The sequence below is a fragment of the Scardinius erythrophthalmus genome (genome assembly GCF_964197995.2).
Source record: "Scardinius erythrophthalmus genome assembly, chromosome: 11".
Lineage (NCBI taxonomy): Eukaryota > Metazoa > Chordata > Actinopteri > Cypriniformes > Leuciscidae > Scardinius > Scardinius erythrophthalmus.
The window spans coordinates 31,358,498-31,378,361 of record NC_138231.1 but is presented as its reverse complement, the minus strand read 5'-3'; the positions used below and the strand labels follow the sequence as shown (position 1 = coordinate 31,378,361).

At 43.3% G+C, this 19,864-nt stretch overlaps 1 protein-coding gene across 1 annotated transcript in view; it reads right to left on the bottom strand.

Moving 5' to 3' along the window:
- adcy1a (adenylate cyclase 1a) overlaps nt 1-19,864 on the bottom strand; it is a gene marked incomplete at both ends in the record, with an annotated part of 52,025 nt that overhangs the window by 4,294 nt on the left and 27,867 nt on the right. Inside the window, 7 exons of the mRNA XM_081378674.1 lie at nt 6-120; nt 8,453-8,551; nt 8,679-8,825; nt 14,073-14,189; nt 17,286-17,412; nt 17,713-17,966; nt 19,595-19,684. Of these exons, the coding sequence (XP_081234800.1) occupies nt 6-120; nt 8,453-8,551; nt 8,679-8,825; nt 14,073-14,189; nt 17,286-17,412; nt 17,713-17,966; nt 19,595-19,684 (949 nt within the window). The remainder of the gene's footprint in view (nt 1-5; nt 121-8,452; nt 8,552-8,678; nt 8,826-14,072; nt 14,190-17,285; nt 17,413-17,712; nt 17,967-19,594; nt 19,685-19,864) is intronic.

Below are 19,864 nucleotides of genomic sequence, written 5' to 3'. Positions count from 1 at the left end.
CTCACCAACTCGAAGCACAAAGTCGTTGTAGGACTGGTAGTTGATTGCATCCAGGACATCAAACATCTCGATGGCAAAATCAGCCACTGTGCACAGGTGTGCAGAAATGGACTTCTTTACCTGTTGAGGGAGAACAGAAGTTTATTTAAATAACACTTGCCTGATGGCTTATGCTACTGCTAACCCGGTCGTCGGGGTCACTTCCGTGATTTGGGAAAAGCACGTAAAAGTCCTTTGCAAAACTCACAAGTGTAAAGGAAAAGCTAATGAATTTAACACTCCATAGAAATTTATTGATAACTGGATGATATTCTAAATACTTTTTAAGTGTTGATCTGAAAATACAAGCATTTATAAAGCTTTCAAAATTCAGCAAAAAGTTTTTATACTCTTTGGCTCGAGGTCATGGTGCAAAGGACCCTAGGCTGAAATTACTCCGAACCATCCTTTTAAGTTGCTGTTCTCTCAAAATTTTGACCGGTGATTCATAAAAGTGTGAATATGAGGATGTGCAAATGGGATTTTCAGAGCTTTTGGTTTATGGAATAGAGAAACTTGGACATTTTTCGCTTCATCCTTTGTGTTCCATGGAGGTTTATGTGCTCCGACCTAAAGGTTTAGAGTGACATGAGGGTGAATACATGATGACAGAACTGTTTCTGACTGCGGTGAAACATTACATCAGCAATCTGAGATTTTAAGGGAAAGTTCACCCAAAAATTACATCATCGTTTACTCACCCTCGTCTCGTTCAGAACCTGTATGACTTTATTGTTTCTGTGGAACATAAAAGACAGCATTTTGAGAAATGTCTCAAGTCTTTGTTTGTTTTTGTCCATACAGTGTAAGTCGATGGACAATAAAAATGTTTGGTTACAAGCATTCTTCAAAATGTCTTCTTTTATGTCATACAGGTTTGGTGGGACAGAATTTTTATTTTTGGGTGAACTATTCCTTTAATTAATGGGAGCTGTGTGTTTAAGTTAGCTTTAGGGTTCGGAGAAAATATCATTAGCTCAGTATAAAAATAGCAGTCAAAGTCAATGGAAAGCCTTCACTATGATAGAAAAACAAATGCATGTGTGTTCGCATTTGATGTTAGTTTTGGTTTCAAAGCAGTGACAGGTTTGCCTGGTAGCATAACAAGATATTCACCTTTCATGTCCAAACACAAATACAATCTGAGATTATCTCAAACGCGCACACACACACACACACACACACACACACACACACACACACACACACACACACACACACACACACACACACACACACACACACACACACACACACACACACACACACACACACACACACACACAAGTTCTCTATTGATGCTCTCACTTTTCAAGATCTTGAACACACCCAATAAGACTTGTTTTCAGAAAATATATCTATTTTAATAAATCATTAAACAAAAATGTTTTCCTTCTTTTTAAGTGTAAAACTCACCAAATAATGATAGATTTATGCTTAAAAAAATTAAAAGGGTAATGGTTTGGGGTCAGTAAAAACAAATTGATCAAAGGTGACAGTAAACACATTATGTATGTAATATACAATATTTCTAATAAATGCTGTTCTTCTGAACTTTCTATTCATCAATGAATCCTGAAAAAATATCTAATATATTCAGTTGTGGTCAGAATTATTGGCATCCCTGATTAATATGATCAAAGATGGCTGTAAAAATAAATCTGCATTGTTTGATCTTTCATTCAAAACATTCACAAAAATCTAACCTTTCATTGAAGTAAAAGGATTGAAAGTGGGGGGTAAATCACATTATGAAATACGTGTTTTTCCCCAAAACACGTTGGCCACAAATATTGGCACCCCTAGAATATTTTATGAGTAAAATATCTCTGAAGCATATTCCCATTCATATTTACGTTTTTTAGCATGGTGACTGGGAACATGAAATTGTCGCGCTATGACTTCTTGTTTCACAGGAGAATAAATATGAGGAAACACAAAGGCCAAATTCCCTTAATTTACCAAGGTTTTTTTTTTGCTTCAAGACTTGCAGTTCAAGTAATTGTATCTTGGAAAATAAGCCAAAAAATCTGATTAAGAAAATGATTTTTGCTGTGTATGCACACATACAGACACGAGTCCGACACATATACACTACAAATGGGGACGAGTCCGACACATACACACTACAAAGTTTTGGGAGTGACAACCGCATTTAAATGCAGAAGTGACTCCCTTTAATTATCATTCTGAATGTATGGATTACAGGAGTCCCTCCCAAAATTATGATTTGATCATAACCATAGCAACAATTTGGTGTCTTATGGATGTCAACAAGATACATGGTGCCAAAAGATTAGGATAATTGTGCATTTTTGTTTAACAAAGTAATATTAGCATTTACATGCACTTTGAATGTTTGATTCCAGTCGGAATAAAGCAATATTTTGTCTTTTTAAATGTAATGTTAATGCTTTAGTCTGAAATCATACGAGGTTAGCCATTTTACATTACTGTTCAAAGTTTGGGGTGGGAAAGATTTTGTAAGAAATCTCTTATTTGATTATTTGACAGTAAAAACATCTTGGTTACTAATGTAACCCTCGTTTCCTGAAGGAGGGAATGGGAGACGTAACATCGACGTGACGATGTAATTGGGATCACTTCAGGGAGCCCTATCAACTTCGAGTGTCTACAGAACGAGCCAATGAACGTTGGCGTGCGTGAATCGCGCCACGCGCCCCCGCCCCGCAGCGCGGGTATAAACAGGAAGTGGGCGCACGCACACATTGTTTTTCGCTGAGGAGCCGAGATTGTGACGGCCATGCAGCGATGGTCAGCAACAGTGTGACGGGACGCTACGTCTCCCGTTCCCTCCTTCAGGGACCGAGGGTTACATTAGTAACCGAGACGTTCCCTTTCAGTCGCTCACGTTCGACGTAACGTCGACGTGACGATGTAATTGGGATCCCTTGGAAAACGCCACGGTTGCTGCCACATCCAGCGCCCTACGCAAGACTCTCAGACCCCCAATTGGCTGGGGCGGAAGATCTGCGTAGAGGGAGTTCAACTGCTGTTCCATTATACCCCACACAGAGGAACTCTTTGGATAACACTGGGAAAGCGTGCCTTTCCGGGGAATGGACGCTGCGGAGCCACATCCTGACCGAAGGGAGGTAACATGTGGAGAATACACATATGGACTGGCCGAATGGGCAGTGCAACATATGGAATGTCACTGGGGTGGCTCCAGCCCGAAGGGGAAGGCTACACCGAACAGTGACGGCAGAGCAGACTCTGCCAAGGGAAAGATATGGGCTCACCGCAGGGAGCTGGTCGTGGAAAAATACACATATGGGATCGCCGCAGGGATCACACATATGGAACCCAGCCTAGCACAAGTTACACTAGCATACGAGCACTAGGCCTGGCGTCGGCGCTTGCAGCGCTTGCAGGTTCACTACCTGGTCCCGGAAGGGAGTGGTAGGAACCTTGGGCACATATCCGGGCCGGGGTCTTAGGATCACGTGAGAGTTATCCGGGCCGAATTCTAGGCACGATTCGTCGACCAAAAATGCATGCAGGTCCCCTTGATAGAGGCCAATGCAACCAGGAGTACTGTTTTACAGGACAGGATCAGCTGATTGCAGATGCTCAAAGGGTGGTCTCTGAAGTGCAGAAAGGACCAGAGACAAATCCCAAGAGGGTATAGAGAGTGGGCGAGGAGGATTCAGTCTCCTCGCTCCCCTCAGGAACCTGACGATCAGGTCGTGCTTTCCCAAAGACTTACCATCAACAGCATCGTGATGTGCGGCAATAGCGGCAACATACACTTTAAGGGTGGAGGGAGACAGCCTTCGCTCCAGCCCTTCTTGCAGGAAGGAAAGCACGGCTCTGATCGAGCAAGATTGGGGGTTCTCCTCATGAGAGGAGCACCAGTCAACAAACAGGTTCCACTTCAACGCATAGAGGCGCCTCGTAGAGGGGGCTCTAGCGGAAGTGATGGTGTCAACTACCGCAGGGGGTAGGTCACCTAGAACCTCCGCGTCCCGTCCAGGGACCAGAAATGGAGTTTCCAGAGGTCTGGACGCGGGTGCCATAGGGTGCCCCATCTCTGAGAGAGCAGGTCCTCTCTCAGAGGGATGGGCCAGGGAGGGGCTGTCGCGAGGAGCACTAGTTCCGGGAACCAGGTCCGGTTGGGCCAATACGGCGCAACTAGCAAGACCTGCTCCTCGTCCTCCCTGACTTTGCACAAGTTCTGTGCAAGAAGGCTCACTGGGGGAAACGCATACGTGCGTAGGCCCGGGGCAAGCTGTGTGCCAGAGCATCCATGCCGAGGGTCCCCTCGGTCAGGGAATAGAACAACTGGCAGTGAGACGTGTCCGGGGCGGCAAACAGATCTACCTGTGCGGTCCTGAAGCGCCTGAAAATCAGCTGGACCACCTTGGGATGGAGTCGCCATTCTCCCGGTAGCACCTGCTGCCGTGAGAGCTCGTCGGCTGCACGGTTGAGCAGGCCCGGAATGTAAACGGCACGAAGCGACTTCAGATGCTTCTGACTCCAGAGGAGATGGCGGGCGAGTTGTGACATGCGGCGGGACCGTAGACCACCTTGGCGGTTGATGTACGCAACGGTCGCAGTGCTGTCCGTACGGACCAGTACGTGCTTGCCTAGTAGCAGCGTTTTGAAGCGGCTCAGCGCAAGACGTACTGCTAACAACTCGAGGCAGTTGATGTGTCAATGCAGTTGAGGCCCCGTCCACAGACCTGAAGCTGCATGCCCGTTGTACGTGGCCCTCCAGCTGGTAGCAGAGGCATCCATGGAGACCACAGAGTGCCTGGACACTTGTTCGAACGAAGGGTCCGACCACAAGCTGAGAGTTTGGCGACAGTGCGGAGTCACTTGGACCCGGCATGAGCCGCTCTGCCACGCCCATCTCGGGACTCGATCGTGGAGCCAGTGTTGGAGCGGCCTCATATAAAGCAATCTGAGCGGCGTAACCGCGGCTGCAGATGCCATATGCCCCAGGAGCCTCTGAAAAAGTTTCAGTGGTGCCGCTGTTCTGCGTCTGAGCGTGCTCACGCAGTTCAACACTGACTGGACACGGGCCTCGGTGAGGCGCGCTGTCATGTTGATCGAGTCTAACTCCATACCGAGAAAAGAGATCCTCTGCCCAGGGGTGAGTTTGCTCTTTTCCCAGTTGACCCGAAGCCCTAGATGGCTGAGGTGACTGAGCACCATGTCCCTGTGTTCGCACAACTGCTCTCTTGACTGGGCCAGAATAAGCCAGTCGTCGAGGTAGTTGAGGATGCGAACACCACGCTCGCACATGGGAGCAATGGCCGCCTCCGCCACTTTCGTGAAGACGTGGGGCGACAGGGCCACCCGAAGGGTAAGACCTTGTACTGATATGCCCATCCCTCGAACGCAAAGTGAAAAAACGGTCTGTGTCGAGGGAGAATCGAGACATGAAAGTAAGCGTCCTTCAGCTCGATCGCTGCAAACCAATCTTGGGGACGGATGCGTTTGAAAATGCATTTCTGCGTAAGCATCTTGAACGGTAGCCTGTGAAGGGACCGGTTCAGGACGCGCAGGTCCAAGATTGGTCGTGACCCACCACCTTTCTTGGGTACAATGAAGTACGGGCTGTAGAAGCCGGTCTTCATATCGGCTGGAGGGACCGGCTCAATCGCATCCTTCGCCAGTAGGACTGCTATCTCTGCAATCTCGATCTCTGGCGGACCATTGTCCAAAGCAGGGGGGCGCCAGGCGAACTGAATCGCATAGCCGAGCCTGATGGTACGGATGAGCCAGCGAGACGGGCTGGGAAGCGTTAACCAGGCTCCCAGAGACCGAGCAAGTGGGACCAATAGCACCACAGACGTACCCGGGGTGGGGCAGCGCGGCGGAACGCAGGGACCCGACTCGGACGGCACAGCGGCCCGAAGTGGGGTCTGAGTGTGTGGTGCGGCACATACCTGCTTCCGTCGAAGGGCAGAGTGAGTGTGCGGAGGCGTCAGAGCGTCCAGGACACAGTCACTGCTGCCCGCTGGCGATGAAAGAGGGGCTCGGGGGTGACAAGGAATAGCGTCGTCGACCGCCAAGCACGCCCTCTTGGGGCCCAGAGATTTCAGAAATTGCTCTTTTTTTGAAAAGGTGGGTACCACTGACCCGTGGGTCAGTTGCGGAACAAAAAGAAAAGGAAACAAAAGATTCTCCGCCAGGCCTTCCACCGACGAAGGAGTGGCGTGTTCACCATCTCCTGAAGAGCAACTTGATCCACCTCTGGGCCGCCCGTCTCAGGGTCGTTTGCACCGTCGCTTGCCTCCTGGTTTGGCAGCGGCCTGGACGGGCAGGGTCAGCTTCCTGCGGCTTGCTCCACGCTGAGGCCTAGATGGTTGCTGCTGCTGGGGCTTAGCGGGAGCGGAGGACGCCGCAGAATGCCGACCTCGGCGACGAGTAGACGGAGGGTCTGTGGCCGCTGGACTGGTGGGAGCAGCAGCGGTCCGCCAGGGCAGAATGTGCCGGATGGCCTCTGTCTGCTTCTGTGCGGCCGAGAACTGTTGGGCAAAGCTCTCGTCCGTGTCGCCGAACAACCCAACCTGCGAAAGAGGGGCATCCAGGAACTGATATTTATCGGTGTCCCTCATATCCGCCAGGTTGAGCCAAAGGTGGCGCTCCTGGACCACCAAGGTGGACATCACCTGACCGACTGAACGTGCGGTTTCCTTCGTTGCCCAGAGGGCGAAAGCAGCCTGTCAAAGAGCCAAGAGGAGGCGGACGCCGGACACAGTTGCATCGTGACAGCTCGCTCCACTGCGGGGATATCCACATACCCCTTAGCTGCCCCGCCGTCAAGGGTGGCGAGGGGGGAGGAGGCACTAGAACGGCTTCGGGCACTATATGGTGCCTTCCACGTCCTAGAAAGCCCCTCATGCACCTCTGGAAAAAAAGGTACTGGGGCAGCGCACTGAGAACCAGCACGGCCCACCCCGAGAAACCAATCGTCCAACCGAGAAGGTTCGGGACGTGGTGGAGGGTTCCACGCAAGCCCAATCTTCTCGGCGGCCCGGGAAAGCATAGCCGCCCATTCTGGATCGGTCTCGGACAATGCTACACGCCCCGAGGGGGGTAACGCAGCCGAGTCGTCATCTCCAGAGGACTGAAGCTCCCCCTCCGATGCTGCGACATCTGATCGTCAACTGGAGCCCCAAAGGAAATGGTTGGTCGTTCCGGAGAAGGACCAAGACGTTCACTAAGGGACTCCAATGGCAACAGCGCTTGTGAGGCGTGAGGGGCCCGCGGAGGTTGTCTTGAAGGGGAAGCCCTCACGGTAATCCTCAGATCACCCTGGTCATGCACCGAAGTAGGTCTATTCTGCGGGGCAGAATAAACACTAGATCGGGGCATAGGCGAGGGGACTGCACCTCCCTTGAGGTAAGCGAGTCTCGATCTAAGCGCTGAGATAGTCATATTCCCGCAGCGGGAACATGAACTATCCACAAAAGCTGCCTCAGCGTGTTGAATGCCCAAACACGAGAGGCAACTACTGTGGCCATCTGCTGGCGCCAGGGAACGACGGCATCCAGAAATGCACAAGCGGAATGACATCTTGAAAAAGACGCAGGGTCACGCTTGTGTTGCTGTTTTAGTGAAAACAAAAAAATAGAAACACTCTCTCAATGTTGAGGCACCCAGGGGTAGCCGCGGTGTGAATAAACACACAGGGGAAATGCTCACCGATACTGACACACACACAATACACAAACAGCAGTGCTGTGAAAACAGCAGTTGTGAGCTACAATGCTCACGGCCACCGCTGATCGCGCCGTCACACCAACACGAATGAGAGTCTTCTCGTTCTCAGTAAGCAGTCTATAGGTTCAGAAGTCAAACGAAAGCTCGGCTCCGAAGTGAAAGACAATGTGTTTATAAATCTGTTTATACCCGCGCTGCAGGGCGGGGGTGCATGACGCGATTCACGCATGCCAATGTTCATTGGCTCGTTCTGTAGACACTCGAAGTTGATAGGGCTCCCTGAAGTGATCCCAATTACGTCGTCACGTTGACGTTACGTCGAACGTGAGCGACTGAAAGGGAACAGTAATATTGTGAAATATTATTGCTATTTAAAATGATTGCTGTGATGCAAAGCTGAATTTTCAGCATCATTACTCCAGTCTTCAGTGTCACATGATCCTGAAGCATATTCCCATTCATATTTACGTTTTTAGCATGGTGACTGGGGACATGAAATTGTCTCGCTATGACTTCTTGTTTCACAGGAGAATAAATATGAGGAAACACAAAGGCCAAATTCCCTTAATTTCCCAAGGTTTTTTGTTTTTGCTTCAAGACTTTGTTCAAGTAATTGTATCTTGGAAAATAAGGCAAAAATTCTGATTGAGAAAATAAAAAGATTTTTGCTGTGTATGCACACACACACACACACACACACACACACTTTGTGTACCTTGGATCCCTCAGTGGGGACGAGTCCGACCGCAGCCATGTAAGTACTGCCAATAGTTTTGATCTTCTCAATGTCTTTGTAGCATTCCTTATCCATCAACTACAGACAGAAAGAGAGAGAGAGATGGTGTGATGGAGAAATAAATGAAGCCTAGAGTGGGATTAAGGTAACTCACACACTGAGCCAAAACATACATTTCTCGGACTGGGAAACAAGAAATTCTCACCGCATCAAAGTCAGCAATAATCTCGTTTAGCAGCCGGAGGCATTCCACACCCATGTTGTTTCCATCCAGCTCAATGTAGAAGTCATTGAAGTTGGGGATGGAGGCGAACAGGACGCCCACCTGAGAGTAAGACTGATAATACAAGTCCTGGAACAGTGAAAGAGCAGGAAAGGAAAAAGACATGAGACCCTCAGGGGATGATACCACCGATCTAGGCTGAGCTGGGAATATAACAGCGCTTAGAGAAGGTAAGCTTACAGTCATTAGTCACAACACCCATGAACTGGACAAGCTGACTTTGGTCAAAGCAAAACTTGCTCTCGATATTGAAGGGTAGAGTACATCAGATTGACCTGGCCATCTTAAATCAAAGATATGACCGCATCACAACGGTTAATACGCTAAAACAGTCACAAAAAAGGGGATTTTTCTTGGTCTTCTCAAATAGAAGAGTTTAATTTACTACTGCATGTAGTCACATACACACTACAAAGTTTTGGGAGTGACAACCACATTTAAATGCAGAAGTGACTCCCTTTAATTATCATTCTGAATGTATGGATTACAGGAGTCCCTCCCAAAATTATGATTTGGTCATAACCATAGAAACAATTTGGTGTCTTATGGATGTCAACCAGAAACATGGTGCCAAAAGATTAGGATAACTGTGCATTTTTATTTAACAAAGTAGTATTAGCATTTACATGCACTTTGAATGTTTGATTCCAGTCGGAACAAAGCAATATTTTGTCTTTTTAAATGTCATGTTAATGTTTTAGTCTGAAATCATATGAGGTTAGCCATTTTACATTACTGTTCAAAGTTTGGGGTGGGAAAGATTTTGTAATAAATCTCTTATTTGATTATTTGACAGTAAAAACAGTAATATTATGAAATATTATTGCTATTTAAAATTATTGTTGTGATGCAAAGCTGAATTTTCAGCATCATTACTCCTGTCTTAAATAAACAGACATCACCCGAACAAAATATCCCGTTACAGTTTAGTAGTAATGATTTCATGAACTTCTTCACTGAGAAAATAGAAAACATCAGAACCACAATTGTAAACGTTCAATCTTCAATTGCGCCTTATTATTCAGCCTCAATTATCACCCCGCAAGAACAATTACAGTGCTTTACAGCTATAGAACAAAAAGAGTTAAATAAACTTATCATTTCATCTGAAACAACAACATGTTTATTAGATCCTATACCAACTAAACTATTGAAAGAAGTGTTACCTGTAGTGGAAGAGCCTCTCCTCAATATTATTAACTCGTCTTTATCTTTAGGTTATGTTCCAAGAACATTTAAACTGGCAGTTATAAAACCTCTCATTAAGAAACCACAATTAGATCATAATAATCTAGCAAATTATAGACCCATTTCAAATCTTCCATTTATGTCTAAAATACTAGAAAAAGTTGTGTCCGCTCAACTGGGCTCTTTCTTGCAAGAAAATGACATCTATGAAAAGTTTCAGTCTGGATTCAGGCCGCACCATAGCACTGAAACTGCACTCGTTAAAATCACAAATGATTTACTTTTAGCTTCTAACCAAGGCTGTATCTCAATACTAGTTTTACTTGATCTTAGTGCTGCGTTCGATACTATAGATCATACAATACTCTTAGATCGACTACAAAATTATACTGGTGTTCAAGGACAAGCATTAAGCTGGTTCAGATCATACTTATCAGACCGCTACCATTTTGTCTATTTAAATGGAGAAAAATCGATCATAACTTCAGTAAACTATGGAGTGCCACAGGGATCTGTGTTGGGCCCTCTATTATTCTCAATATATATGATGCCACTTGGAAATATTATAAGGAAACATGGAATTAGTTTCCATTGTTATGCTGATGACACTCAAATCTATATTTCATCACGGCCGGATGAAAACGCTAAATTAGCCAAATTGACAGAGTGTGTTAAAGATATAAAAGATTGGATGACGCGTAATTTTCTTTTATTAAATCCAGACAAGACAGAGGTACTACTTATCGGTTCAAAAAACCGGCCACAAAACCTCTTACAATACAACTTTAACATCGTAGGATGTCCTGTTACTTTATCCTCTACATTAAAAGACCTGGGTGTTATACTCGACTGTAACCTGTCTTTTGAAAATCATATCTCATATGTTACAAAAACAGCCTTTTTCCACCTTAGAAACATTGCTAAGCTACGTAATATCCTATCAGTTTCTGATGCAGAAAAGCTAGTTCATGCGTTCATGACCTCGAGACTAGATTACTGTAATGCTTTATTAGCTGATTGTCCTGCATCCTCAATAAACAAGCTACAGTTAGTCCAAAATGCAGCTGCTAGAGTTCTTACTAGATCAAGAAAAAATCATATAACACCGATTTTATCATCACTGCATTGGTTACCTATAAAGTTACGTATTATTTACAAGGTATGGCTACTGACTTATAAAGCCCTAAACGGCTTAGCTCCAGTCTAACGGATCTTCTATCGCCCTATAATCCATCGCGCTCTTTAAGATCAATAAATTCGAGGCTGTTCATACCTAGGATATCCACATCAACCAAAGGAGGGAGAGCATTTTCACATTTAGCTCCAAAACTCTGGAATAGCCTTCTTGATACTGTTCGTTGCTCAGACTCGCTCTCCCAGTTTAAAACTAGATTAAAGACGCATCTTTTCGGCCAGGCATTCATATAATATTTTTAATCTTACAGTTCAAACTACAATCCGGCCTCTAGTTCATAAATGCCAGAGGAGAACTGGCCCCCGACTGAGCCTGGGTTCTCCCAAGGTTTTTTTTTTCTCCATTAGGTCACCTGATGGAGATTCAGGTCACCATTAGGTCACTTGATGGAGTTTTTCGGTTCCTTGCCACTGTTGCCTTTGGCTTGCTCAGTTGGGGATATTTTGGGGATATTTAATTTTATTTTATCAATCAATAAATTCCACTAGAAACAAACCTTGTTGTATTATTTTAATTTAATACTGTGAAGCTGCTTTGATACAATCTGTATTGTGAAAAGCGCTATACAAATATACTTGACTTGACTTGACTTCAGTGTCACATGATCCTACAGAAATCATTCCAATGCTGATTTGCTGCTCAAGAAACATTTCTTATTATTATTAATGTTGAAAACAGTTATGCTGCTTAATACCAATATTTTTTTTAGGATTCTTTAATGAATACAAAGTTCAAAAGAACAGCATTTATTTGAAATAGAAATCTTTTTTGAAAGTATAAATGATTTTACTTTTGACCAATTCAAAGCATCCTTGCTGAATAAAAGTGTTAATTAAAAAACTTACTGACCCCAAGCATTTTAATGGATATAATATTAAAGTCTTAAGCAAAACAGTGTGTTTTATTAGAAAAGTCAAAGAGGGGGTGAAAAATTGTCATGTAAAAATAATTGTTTTTTTTTGGGGGTGTAAGAAAACAAGTGGACTCCAGGGAACAGTTGTACACTACAAATGCACACTTTTTCAAGCCTTTGTTGTAGTAAAAAAAAAAAAAAAAAAAAAAGAGAGAAAAAATTGAGGTTGTGAAATTTAAATAAAAGGAAGTAATTTGCCAGTGGAAAGAATGCAATAATTCCAGTGATGGTTGCATCTTGTGTGCGCTTTTTGTGTATACTGTGTGTCCAAGATTTTCACTTCCCCGTGCCACTGTTTACAACAGAATTCCACGCTCAGGAGAGGATGCTTGCTTCAGAGCAACCGTAACAGATTTCAGGATGTCTGATTGCATCAATTCCTTGGAAAGGATCTTGGACAGGAAAATAGGCGAGTGGCATGTGTTGAGCATGCAGCAAACATAAAACATAACAAACTGCATAACGGGAGTGTAATCACATATTCATTGTGTTCATAAGGCCTCACAATGAAGCCTGGTGAGTGAGATCACAAAGTCAGATGGAGTAGCTGAGCATTTACACAACACACAATCATAATGTTATCTCACTTACATGATCAAAACACAAGCTATCATCAAAGCATCTGCGCTGACCTCTCACCTAATTAGCAGCTGGATCACAACAACACTGCCATGAAGTGGCGACTCCGGGAATTACAACAACCAAGATGTACATTTTTAGGACCGCATGAATTCAAAACGGACCTATTTTGAAGCCCAAAAAAGTCCCACTAAACACTGGACGTCAGATAGAGCTGCAGATCATGTCTATATTGGGTCCGTCAGTCCATGACCAATTCTGGACATCTAGTCGACGTCCAAACTAGGTCCACTATTTGGACGTCCAACCATGACCGAACTTGGACGTCATATTTACGTTCAACATTGGACCTTTGAACTGGGTAATTTTTCAGCGATCTCTGTGATGGGAGAAAGAGTGTGTGTGTGTGTGTGTGTGTGTGTGTGTGTGTGTGTGTGTGTGTGTGTGTGTGTGTGTGTCTGCCTGTCGTCTCACGAGAAGAAGCCGCTGTTTTGTTTGAGGAGAAAGTTATTGAAGAGTGTGTGAGAGAGCGCACTGATTGCGATTATTGTTTGGAAAAGACTTATCTAATAAAACACACGATCCACAGCAAGCCGACCCCGTCTCCTTTCTTCTTCCCACAACCAAACTTTTGTGGACGGACGTCAACATTAGACGTGCGGAAGACGTCGAAAAAAGACGTCGCCTGGCGTTACAAAACAACCCCTTCAATGGACTGAATTTGGACGTCCCAAAATTACACGAAAAAGACGTCACTCCAACGTCACATTCGCAGTGGGGTGCATCCATCCATCATAAAAGTAATCCATACGGCTCCAGGGGGTTAATAAAGGCCTTCTGAAGCGAAGCGATGCATTTTTATAAACTTCATAAACTATAATCACTAGCTTCCGGTAACGGCCGTACATTAGTCTAGTTCCAGCTGAAGAGTGACCTCTGACCCGACGCATGATGTAGGATGTAGGAGTAGCGTAAGCTTAGGTGAGATTAGACGCCTCTCGTGGTTCAAACAAACCGGGCTGGGCAACAAACTCAAGCTCTTATGACATTTCTCTTTAAAAATTCTCATTTTAGACTTCTAATTCATGGTCACTCTGTTGCCGGAACTTGACTCGCGTACGGCCGTTTCTGGAAGCCAGTGATTTTTACAAAGTTATAAATATTAATATTTTTCTTACAAAAACGCATCGCTTCACTTCAGAAGGCCTTTACTAACCCCCTGGCGTCGTATGGATTACTTTTATGATGGATGGATGAACTGATCTCAGGCTCTATTCACTGATTGTGTTTGGCTGAAAGAAAAAAAAATCATATACACCTGGGATGGCTTGAGGGTGAGTAAACTATGGGATCATTTTTGGGTCTACTAACCCTTTAAAAACTCTAGGAATGGCAATTCATGTTGCCTTTAACCCTCTGTGACCTGTAAATGAAATCTGACCATGTTTCGTGGGTTGGACAGCAGGAAGTGTTGAGCTACATGTGCAGGCAGAAGGTTGAACAGAATCCTCTTATTGTCCAACTTCACTCTCTCCATGTCATCTCTCTCCTCCGCAGCCTGAGGATGAAACACACAAATAGAAATATGAATAATTACCCATATACTCATACTAGCTGTATTACCTGTACAGTCACTGGAGAGTTTATTGAAAAAATATTTAGAATTACAGCCTGAAAATGAGCATCCACCAGAGGGCACTGTTGCAGTAGCTTGTCTATCACACTGCTGATGATGCTTATCAAGATATTCCACTATATTTTAGTGTTTTCTGTTAAAAAATATACACTGCCATTCAAAGGTGGGGTCATTCATTTTCGGTTTCAAGGTTTCCACAAAAATATTAAGCAGCTGATAATAATAAGCAAAAAAATCTGCATATTAGAATGATTTCTGAAAGATCACAATGTAATGATGCTTAAAAATGTAAATTTGCCAATAAATATATAATTAATTATGATTCATCTAAATTTTATAAATTGTGAACTTAAGTATTTTAGCTCTCTGTAACATGACAGAGACACACAACATGCAACAAAACACACACATACACTGGCCTGGTAAATCATACATCATGGGGACAAAATGTCCCCACAAAAATGGCAATATCTTAAATCATTGTCCAAAAACAGCTTATAAATCATATTAAGTGATGTTTTTTGTGCATGTAAAAATGCAGAAAGTTTTCTGTGATGGTTAGTGTAAGGGAATATAAATATACAGTTCGTATCAGAGCCGATCAGCCCTTTACGCACATTATGCAAGTTGCATAGGGCCCCGCAAATTACTCAAGGCCCCGCCTCTCCCTAGTGTCAAAGCCAGGTCAAAGCGCGTCAATAAAAGTTTACAACATCGATGAGAAAATTAAGCAGAACTATCCTTCTGGTCATGAAAAGAGAGAAAAAAACACCATGAGAGTGAATTGCGGGAACAGCAATCAGGCAGACTTGTGTTCTCTCCTCTCCAAGTTTGATGTCAGCCAAGAACAGTAAAGTTAAGTTGATGTGCATTTCTCTCTAGTCTGTCTGTCTTGCTAACCTAACGTTAGATGGGCAGTGCAATGCATCTTTTGGTCTTTCTGTGTCTTGCTTGCTAAGGTCGGCCACTTCCAGGGCTGTGCCTGTGTTCTGTGACTTTGTGCCTGACAAAAAAAAGTGAGAGTGAAATAACTATTTATTATGTTTGATAAACGAAAAAGGGCAACGGTGTTTGTTTATAAACTGCAGCTCGGAAAAGATAACCGCATCGCGCGTTAACATGCGTTCATATGCGCGTGCAGGAAATGAAACGCGCTCTTTCCAGCGAAACATCTGTGGGGACCAGTGCAATATGTGCCTGATGGCACTCCTCATTATAGGCGCACATACTTTTAAAACAAGACAATGATTATCTAGTCTCAAAGTCAGTTTAGTTACAACTCTGCAATAAAGCAAGATGGAAAACAATGTATTGACATTGACTATTGATTTATAGGCTATATTGCAATTTAAAATGTTGATTAGCTGGACATACTGGTGAATATGAATGCACATGCCTCAGTAAATAATAACCATCAAGTATCAAGTATTGCTTTTATCATTTAAAACACAGTGACATGCTATGACAAGCCATTTAGCTTTTATTCATTCACAGGATGCATTTTTCATATCAATAATTAAATTTGTACTATTTAAAATGTGAATTATTGATATTTAGAATGTACTTTTTTTGGTAACAATGTTTATTTCAGATATCAGGAATTACAGGAATTAGTGGGGGCACTGGGGTGTCAGGTGTTACTGTGTGGCAATGGCAAATGGTTTACATAGCTCATGGGCCCTCCTACCTGACCCATGGCTCATGGGTCAGGTAGGAGGGCCCCTTAACAGAATTTTTCTTAGGGCCCCAGGGAGGTCAGGATCGGCTCTGGTTTGTATCATGTCTATGGGAACATAGACTATATAACATAGACATGTCTATGTCCCCATAAAACTTGAAAACCAGTGTGTGTGTGTGTGTGTGTGCGCGCGTGTGTGTGTGTGTGTGTGTGTGTGGGTGTCATGTTAAAGAGCTAAAATACTTAAGTTCACAAGGAGCAAAGTGATGCATAACTGTGTAAAATCCGTGTGAAGCTTTGAACACATAAGCTGGGTTTCCATCCAAACGTGAAGCAAATCTTTTCAAAGTTTGCAAAAAAAAAATGCGAATTAGGTGCGTTTCCATTAAGTTGTTTGAGCGGATGACGGTGGTATTGGTAACCTAATAACAAACAGTAAATAAAACACCATCAGCGAAAAAAAGCTGATTGCTGACGAATGTTTAATGTTCTCTACGTCAGAATTTATTCGGCAAATGCGTTTTCATCTCCCATTATTCGCATTAACTGTTTTTCGCACCACCTTAAGTGAGCGTTTAAAAAAAAATTATTATTCTTGAGTCTCTATCACTTGTTTCTGATGCAATACTTCAAAATGCACATAAAAACAGGGTGATGGAAACATAGCTACTGTGGGAATCCAGATTTATTAAAATGTTTAATTTAGGTTTACATTGAATTTAGCATGTTAAGGTTAGGTATAAATTATGATTATCAGAGTTTTCTAGCAAACGACTCTGGTCAGTCCTGTTTTACTGAAACTCTTGGAGTTTGTGTTTTAGCAAGAAAGTCCAGCCAGTCCTGTACTCGGGTCTCAGTGTTTGAATAGATATGCTGAGTGGATTAGGGTGGGCAATGCTCTGTCTAAAACCGGTTCCTAAACCTGTCTTTTTCGGTTCCTGCCCCTAAATGTATATAAACTGTAAGAGAACATTCACGTCAGACTTGGTGACTGCAGCTAACGACAGCTCGTGTTCTCAATAAAGAATCCTGCTGAAGAAACAACCAAGTCTCCTGGTCTTTCGATTCTAAGTTCACAACACTACCTAGACAGCAACATGTTGGCCTAGATTGGGCCCACATCTGGTACACGTGGATTCCACATCCTTTAATATGCTGGTCTAAAACTCAAACCGGTCCTCACAAAGATAGCTGTACATACACACACACACACACACACACACACACACACACACACACACACACACACACACACACACACACACACACACACACACACACACACACACACACACACACACACACACACACACACACACACACACACAGGTAACACTCACCTGGGTGGCCCAGAGGTAGTCCAGTCTGAGTTTAAGATCCAGCTGTCTGCAGTGAAGCACCAGAGCTCCAGAAAACAACAGCATTGCCAGAACCGGGTCATAGCCATGTGTGTGAAAGAATCCTCCACTAAACACACACACACACACACACACACACACACACACACACACACACACACACACACACACACACACACACACACACACACACACACACACACACACACACACACACAATAATACCCATCAGGTTATCAGATAATTCAGGGATTCAGACTTTTGACCAAAAACATAGACTTTAACTTGCTGAGATTTTAAGTAACTATTACAATAGTTTTTATTTTACATTTTTAGAATCGTTCCACCAACTTGCAAACCCCAGTTTGGGAAATCTATTTCTATAACCTTTGCGTTTAGCTTGACTCACCCTATGGCCTTCCTATAACCGCTGGTCTCCATGACGACAGTGTGGAGAATGTTGAGAAGGAGAAGCAGGAGGATCTTGGGTAGTGATGATACACGAAGGTACAGGGCCACAGATAGCGACGCCATCACACATGATAAAAATATGTACGGAGTGTATTTGCACACCCCGGAGCCGTCGGAAGTCCCGTTCACTGTGACGACTGTCACCATGGAGACATTGGAATTCCCTACCAGTGACCATGGTACACATCCCACCTGTGCAAGTTCAACAAATCATACACAATTAAACACACAAAGACAAGAACATTACAAAGAAATGTTGCATGTTTGGAAGTTAAATAATAGCTTTAATTTGGAAAGCTTTAATCCCAGAAAGCTTTCATTCGGATGCAATGAATTACGGTTGCAATGAATGGTTGCAACAATGATAAAATGCATTGCAAAGGGTATTTTAAAGCTTTATAAAAACATTTCTTATGTATAAAGCTTTAAAGGCACAATATGTAAGTTTTGCCACTATAGGTCATTTTTTCAAAACAATAACAAAGGCTTACTCATGGGAGGTGTCGTCTTCACCTCCAATGGAAAGCAATCCGACGGGACTCAGGCAATAATCATTTTCATGGGTAAGCTAATTTCTTAAAGTTTTATTAACGTTACTGTGGTATGAAGAGAGCCGAGATGACCCGAGGTGTTTTACCTTGCTGTGTTATTATGCTGCAGTCGACCACTTTTTACGATTAAAGTTACGTTTAACGTCCGCCTCCCACTTCCCTGAACTTGAACTTTGTTACAGTTAGGTTTGCTTACTTAAATTCACATTATTTTATTTTATTCTAATAAAACAGCCACAAGTGCTGAATTACTACTCATACAGGTCACTTTATCTGGCGAATTAAAATTGTGGGGTAATGCAGCGCTGTTTTACTTCGTCAAAACAATCATACTAAAAATGTGTTGAAAGTTATGTAAACGTTACTCGGTGGCTGGTTTGAGACACTTATTGCAGATCGATATTAGAATATCATATTAGAATATCAATCACTCCCAGGCACCGCAGTAAATGGCTGCCCACTGCTCAGTGAGTGTGTGTGTGTATGTGTTCACTAGTCACTGCTCCTAATGTGTGTGCACTAATTTGGATGGGTTAAATTCAGTATATTCAGAGGACAAATTCTGATTATGGGTTGCCACACTTGGCCTTCACGTCAATTAGCTTAATAAAAGCTGGATGACTTGTGCTGCTAAATGGCATGGAATTTCATTTTTAAAATGTATTGTATAGTGGAGAAAATGCTATTACTGTTACTATAAATAAAGCTTTTTCTGATTATGCTATGTTAGCCATTTGACACCGAGGCATATACAAACATGTTACTCGCGGTAAATCAAGTAAACCAGGGATTCAAACAATAAATATTTTCTGTCGAGAAAGGGATCCAAACAGTTGCTCTCCAGTCTAATAAAATACATATTAAAGAGTCTTTGGTGTTTCTATGGTTTCTACGGAAGTAAAACGGAAATCGAGGGTTATGCAGATATGCGTCATTGAAAGGTGACGCAATGGCACCGGTTGAAATTGCTGATTTCTCTGGATTTAAACATTGTTGTAAACATTTAAAGTACACAAGTCAACCAGATATATAATATTGTTCTAGTGGTTTTTTGATATTTTAATCCAAAAATCTTACATATTGTGGCTTTAATACATAAGGAATGTTATTATGATGTTTAAAATATTGTTTTATTTAAAATTATAGCCTACATACAGGCTTCAATTAAAGTATTATCACAAGTCAACCCGCTAAAATCTTTAGCATCAGTGTCATAAGCAACACCCTCAGTCATTCTCTCTTCTACTCTACACACACATACACACTCACCACACAACCCTGGGTCATGGAGTACATCAGCAGAACCAGAAACCCACACAGAACTGTTCTGATCTGCAGGGTCAGACAGTCAGGAGAGCACTGAGAAGACAGACAAAGACAGGAGAGAGGAATCAGCAAACCTGCTGAGCAAAACACACAACAACTAGAGTTTGACATTTTTCTGAAGAAAATGACAGTGGTGGCTGTGGGTGGATGCTATAGGTATTTGTAGCGTGTTCTGGATGCTTGTTAGGTGATGCTAGGGAGTCCAGCTCTGTG